At 43.2% G+C, this 6980-nt stretch overlaps 1 protein-coding gene across 1 annotated transcript; it reads left to right on the top strand.

Annotated features, from left to right (window-relative positions):
• Nucleotides 1–2672: 2672 nt before the first annotated feature.
• On the top strand, nt 2673–4961 carry hoxa11b (homeobox A11b; the record flags this gene model as incomplete). The annotated part of the gene is given in 3 exon segments (XM_084356968.1): nt 2673–2685; nt 2688–3416; nt 4562–4961. Coding segments are annotated over 3 exon segments (975 nt in total). The 3' UTR covers nt 4795–4961.
• Between the last annotated feature and the right edge of the window lie 2019 nt (nt 4962–6980).

Below are 6980 nucleotides of genomic sequence, written 5' to 3'. Positions count from 1 at the left end.
TTTTCAGTGATAAATCAGTTTGCGTCCTTTTTATAAACACGTTTAAATCATCGTGACTATTAGAAAAGTGACGGGACTAATACATATTTTTGCTCCTCTCGAACAGTTTCCTTTGAAGGAATAATCCAAATGTAAACGCACGACTGCTCTCACTGTTTTAGTGATTTACATCTCCTTTAATTCACAATCTACATTTGAACGATGCGTAATAGCTCACTTTTTCTGTTTGCATCTGTAATACTATCAACAATTAATATGAATTAGGGATTTTTTCGATGGGTGAAGTGATATTGTTTCGCATATTGTTCAAAATCTTCAAATGTATAAATACGCGTGTATTGTTTTAGGTACGATCAGTACAGTTTGGGGCCCTGCACCCGCACATTTTACCTAAATATTTGCAAATGTCCCCTCGTGAAATGAAGTCAGGAGCCGAGTTAAAGGCAGGAGGCGCACACAGATTTTCAGGCACTCAAGTTAAACCACATTCCTCCTCAAGTGTCGAAGGAGAATTCAGACAAACCAAGAAAACTGATCTTATTTTTAAAAACCCTGTTTCAGCTGCCTCCGTCACTGACTGCTATGTATTTTCTACTTTTGCATTTTCTGCTGCACTGAATAAACCTCCTACATTTATTCTTCTGAGATCTTGAAGGCCGCAGGGTCTTTTTTATTCGCCCCCTCCAACTTTATTGCATGTGAACTCTTCAAGGCGACTCAGAAACGGAACCAGCCTTGACTTTCGTGCGATTGTCTTAAAAAAATGTGCAAAAAAGACGAAAACAAAATCAAGTTAAAGGATTTTTAAAAAGCATTTTTTATTTATGATATTAACCATTGAAGCTGAAACTATAATATTGTTATTTGTCTTTATAAATAATGTTGCACTAATAAAACAAGGTGAAAAAAATAAACTATCTTTTTATGGATATATATGTTTTGCGCATTTGTTGGTCTTCTCCGGCTGGACGTCCGGGTTCACCAGCTTTTTGTTTACACACACCTCCTTCTCTCTCGCTCATATCAGGTGGATTAATGCGCATTTACCGGCTCGGGTTGAACCGTGTAACCTAATATTGTTTGTGGTCGAAGCTGTGCTGTGAGCCGAAGAAGGAGAGGAGGTTTTAATGTGACAAACTGGGCCACTCCTGCAGCCTCGGCCTGGATGCTGACGCTGCGCACGTCTGGCGGAATAATTACCAAAATAATAACAATAATCAAAAAACAGTGAGTCTAAAGTATCATGTAAGACTAATTCTATCCCCGTTGCATGGAGCTGGATCCGCTGCGGTCCACCTGGGCAGGATGAAATATTACAGTCTCCTAATGCGTCCCTGCACATGACAAATTCACAGGCTTTGATGTATGAAAAGTGAATTTGGACTAAATTCCCAAAATGGGCTGCATAACAGGATTAGTGATATGTGACACATGTGCCCACTTACTCAGCAGCGATGACAAATGAAAATGGATTGGAGTGTGGGAAATAGCCCGTGTCCAAAGGTTTATACTGGGCGGTGCAGAGAGAGACCAGGCGATGCAAAGACTGGAGCCCCGTCAGCAAATGCCTTTTATTAGTAGTAGACAGCCTGTAAACATGTTTACATTAAACTTTAGCTGTACATGCCAGCCCTCTTATAATCACTCATTTCTGCACAAATGAATCCTCCCTCTCAACCTTAAAGAACAATATGAGCTTTTATGGTTCAGGTGGTAATTAAACATGCAGAAATGTTTAAAGAAGCAACTTTTACGCACACAAAACCAGCGTGCGATCCTTGCGCGATGGAGTCTGCAGCAGAGTCGAGCTGGCATGCTTTAATGATCCTGGTTCAAACTACACACTGCAGCCATGAGAGAGATAAGCGCTGACTATTGTGTCTCTGTCCACGGGTGCCAAACTGGACTGATGCCTGACATGAGTGCAGCATGACTCGCATTACTCCGACACTTGTGGACGAGATTGCTCTATATATAGCCGGAGGGGCTATATTAAAATGCCCATGGGGAGAGGGCGAAGTCCTGGCTGACATTAGCTCAATCATGAAATCATCTAAAATGGATTTAATTATTGCAAAAAAAATGGCTTCCAAAACAAATGACGCATGTTCCATAAAGGCCCTAATTTGCGTAAAGAAGACATAAAAGCTCTGGTTTAGGCGATTAAATGTTATTTGTTGCACAAGAATTAATCCTCACATGCATTAAAAAGCCTAAATTGTGTTTCATTGGGTACAAAACTATCATCTTCGTCTGTAAAATGTTTGAGGCGTCTCCCCAGAGGTTAAGGTGAGGGTTAAGGTGAGGGTTAGGTCTGAAAACTTAAAGGTAAAAGAAGAAACATGGCAGGTTAAGCATGCTTGGCGTGAAATTGGGTACAATTCTCAGTTTGGTTCTACCTTGTAATGTGGTAATTTAACGACGATAGTCTGCAGCCAGATAGAAGCAACCCCGCAGCAGCTCTACAATGAGAAGCAACCCGCGATTTCAAAAATGTTTGGCACTTTCCAAAAAAACAGCCCCAAATTGGTTCCTCTCAGTATTTTTCCCTCTCCCATACAGCCAGAGGTCTACTTTATAAACTCATTGACTCATACAGTATAGCCCTACACGTTGAGGCGTAGGCTATCTGTCATTTTGTGCCAGTGGTCACATGGCTTTGGCCCTCAGGAATGGATAGAGATGGATCCCCACGTCAGCTTGTACGTCTAAGGATTTCTGCTCCAGCAGTCTGCCTCAAAGTGACTGGAGCGCAGCGCCGCGGAGGAACTATGCGCGGATTATTATAGGACGTTTCCAACAGCAGAATATGGATTTTGATGAGCGCATCTCTGGCTCTAATATGTATTTACCGAGCTGCACTTACTACGTCTCCGGAGCCGACTTCTCGGGTCTCCCTCATTATTTAACCCAGGGCCAGTCCTCCTGCCCCATGACATACCCCTACCAGTCCTCAGCCCTGCCACAGGTCCCGTCCGTGAGAGATGTGGCGTTCAGAGACTATGGGATTGATACCTCCAGTAAGTGGCACCACAGCAGGGGGAGCCTATCGCACTGCTACGCCGAGGATATCGTGCACAGGGACGGCTGGACGAGCAGCCCGGGCTCCAGGGGGGCAGAGCTCCTGGTGAAAGGCGGCTCCGGCGCCGGCCACTCCGGCTCCTCCAACCCGACGCCCGGCTTCTACGGCAGCGTGGGCAGGAACGGCGTCCTGCCGCAGGCGTTCGACCAGTTCTTCGACACCGCCTACGGGAGCTCGGAGAGCAGCACAACACCCACAGCACAAGCGGCGGACGCGGACAGACACGCCGCCAAAACGAGCCCCGCTCCGGATCACCCGGGCTCGGACACGGCGGAGAGCTTCAGCCCCAAGTCGTCCTCCGGCCACAGCGAGGAGAAGCAGAGCAAAGGCAGCGGTGAGTGTGACTGAAGGAGAGAAATCTAACGCGTCGCTCTTAAAGCTTTTTATATGCTGTTTTATAAGCACGTAAGGTTTATGGAGGGCCTGCAGATTTACCCTATAACAAAACTATGTTATAAACGGCAAGATCACGTGCTTGGGATTGAAATTGGCCGTGAAGACTTTGGCTTTAAGCTTGTCTTCCATGATTTCAGACAAGATCTCCACTTCTGCCTCCATATGTGTGCTTACATACCCTCCAGTAATCAGCCTGGGAGCTTCATCTGTACGCCAAATCTTTTTTTATTATATTTTATAAAATGCTATTATAGTTTAAGTTTAGGTGCGTCTTTAAATCTTCCATTTTTGTGCACGTGTGATTATAATTCTTCATCTTAATTATTTTATTTTATTTGTGCAAAACAATACACAGTTTAAAACACTGCAGAACAAAACAAGAGAGGTGAAATGTGAATGAGACGTAAACAAAACACAACAAAACAAATAACAAATAGAAAACAAACCAACAAACAGAAAAAAAGGATCCTCCTCATGTTCCTTTTATTATTTTAGATTTATAATTAGTTTATTCCGGACTGACTGAGTGTGGTCAGCCTGGGGCCAGTTTAACTTTAAACCCTGCTCCTTATTTAAACATAAACATGTACAAATTCTCCGGATTTTCTCGGATTTAATCCAACAACACGCTCTCCACGACTTTCGCCTTCGCTAACCCTAAAACAACAGCTCTTTACGCGCAGTGAAATCAAAAGCGGACATCATACAAGCATATCAGACACATGATACTCTGCACTGTTTGGTTTAGGCCCACGCCCTCGCTCTTTAAACGCAGCCAGGATTGTTTTACAGATTTCAATAAGTTTTCACTACTTCCGACGTGCGATTCTTCATGCCCAACATGCTCCACTACCAAGTCCAGTCTTTGTTTACAGATCGGTGCTGTAGGCCTGAGAGGAGGGAAACACTTGAACTCCACAGCTCATGTTAGACCACCACTGCTGCTGCTGCTGCTGCTGCTGCTGCTGCTTCCAAGCAGGAAATACACACATGTGATAACATCTTGCTGCATTGTATGTGCTGACCTCCCCTTTTATTTATTTATGTATTTATTTATCCATGTATTCACGTTTTTTTTTCCAGGTGGCCAGAGGACGCGCAAGAAGAGATGTCCATACTCAAAGTATCAGATCAGGGAGCTGGAGAGGGAGTTCTTCTTCAGCGTTTACATCAACAAGGAGAAGCGCATGCAGCTCTCGCGGATGCTCAATCTGACAGATCGCCAGGTCAAAATCTGGTTTCAGAACAGGAGGATGAAGGAGAAGAAACTGAACAGAGACCGTTTACAGTACTACACCACAAACCCCCTGCTATAAAAAACTGAACAAAGACTGTCAGAGGCGTGCAGACTACACAACTCCATGTGATGTGGACAGGAGGACAGGAGTGGGTTTTTTTGGTTGTTTTTTTAAATGTGCCAGACTTCATAAAGAATTCTACTATTTATACACTATTTTGTCATTAAACACAGTTGGCTCCTCAATTATTATTATTATTATTATTATTATTATTATTATTATTATTATTATAGGCATGTTATTCTGCTTGCCCGACAAATAATCCACAATTTTCCAAATTTTAAATTTCTAAAGTTGCGTGTTTGTCCTACAAACACGTGCGTCTGAATTTCCTCTATGTTATTTAATAACACACATGGAGATTATTATACTGCAACTTTAAAAAAAAAAAATCTTAATTTTCCCTTGAAATATAAAACGTTTCCCCAGTTTTACGCACACACACGCAACTTTTTCAGGCCCAGACATCAGGCTGTGTTTCTCCTCTCTCTCTTTTAACTTCATTGTACAAATACAAAAAAACAAAACAAAAAAAACAAAACACTCCGCTGACTGGAAACCATCTTGTGTGTTTTGAAATCCCTATCAGACCTTATCATTTGACCCTCAACCACTTCCTAAAAAAAAATCAAGTCAATGTTAGCGCATGAGTCCAGTTATGATTCGTCCATTTCATGCGTTTTAAGTCTGATTTTCAGTGATATTCAAACATCTGCGCCTGACGCTCAGCACAAGCGCTTTGTTGAGCTCTTGGCCGTAAAGTTGGATTATTCTTGAAGGCGAACCCCGCTGATAAAAGAACCCAACCCCCCCACAAATGAAACATAATCCTGTATTTTGTTTTATCCGCCAGCACGTGGATCGTATCAGGTTCATTTGATATGTATGTCTGATGCTTTTTTTATTCCCTCATGGCTGGAAATGGGATCCGCTGCAGTTATTATCTGATATCCATTACAAAGAGTTCATTCACTTTTGTGAAGATGCGGAGAGTCTGATTTTGACCTAACATGCCTGTTAGGCTTACTGAAACAATCTTGACACTTGTTTGAATGAATTTAGATGTAACACGCGCCTCGTCGCAGACAGGGTGAATGTGTTTGTGTGATTACGCTCTTATTTTAGTGAGACAGTTTCCTTTACGCACACCTAAAAGGCGGCCTTCGTGACCCACCAGGCGGTGACACGGGGGTTAAATAAAGGTGGATGAACGCCAGATCGTCACAAGCACTATCTGGTCATTTATTTATTATTCTGTAAGATGCTGAATAAACAGGCGATGAATTTCGGATCATTTACGTCAAGCCCGCTCACATAAAAGGATGGGTTAAAAAAAAAAAAAAAAGTGGCTTCAGGTGGCTTTATATTCACCACCAGGCCCTTGAAAACAACTTGAATGGCCTGCCATAAGCTAATAAGGGCCCCGATGCCTTCCTTATTCCGTGCATCCTGTGAGGCTCCCAGGAATTCCGCTTTGATTGCTGCACATCCTCCCAGTTGCTCCAGTAACTTGGCCATAAAACGCGGATTCGTCTGGAGCATTTGGAGTGTAGTGCCATAAAGCGTCTGAGACCAAGGTTATTAACTGTGACTAAGGGGCTGAAAAACAACGGCTGGGAGCATTGAAAGCTTGTGTCCACGGAGCTTTCCGGCGTCATTTTGTTTCAGCATCTTGCCGTGGTCGGAATATTCCGCGTTTGGCGTCGTGCTGCGGTGAAGGCGCGCTGTCTTCGCCCACTGGGTGGCGCTCCTCAGATCAATGTCATTGCCGTGAATTGAGATATAAAAGAAGTTTGACTCAACGCGCTCGGCTGCTTTTAAAATATGTCACCACCTCAGGATTTCATTGTTAAGGTAGGCACAGAAATATTGCCTTGACTACAGGGGGTTTATTAACGCGATCGGAGGGAGTGGGTCTATTTTTTTTTTCCTCTCCTCTAGTTTTTCAGCTCATCTCCCTCTCTCGAAATGCTGTTTTTCATCTAAGGTGCAGATGTTATGATGTACTGAAAGCATTACAGGCTAAACTTAAGTTAATAGAGCACGGATCGATTCTCAGGTTTGCAGCTCTGCAGGCGTTACAGGCCTGGAGCGACTAATGCGCACAAAGAAATAAGATCACAAGGGCCTTTATTCCAAACAACGTGTGGCTCACTAACTTTTATAATCCCTCAAGAAAGTTTCCAACGTAAATTATACTTTGT

Source organism: Pagrus pagrus (assembly GCF_965226575.1).
Source record: "Pagrus pagrus genome assembly, chromosome: 7".
NCBI classification, from domain to species: domain Eukaryota; kingdom Metazoa; phylum Chordata; class Actinopteri; order Spariformes; family Sparidae; genus Pagrus; species Pagrus pagrus.
Note: the sequence above shows the minus strand (reverse complement) of the source record. Positions and strands in the feature narration are given on the sequence as shown.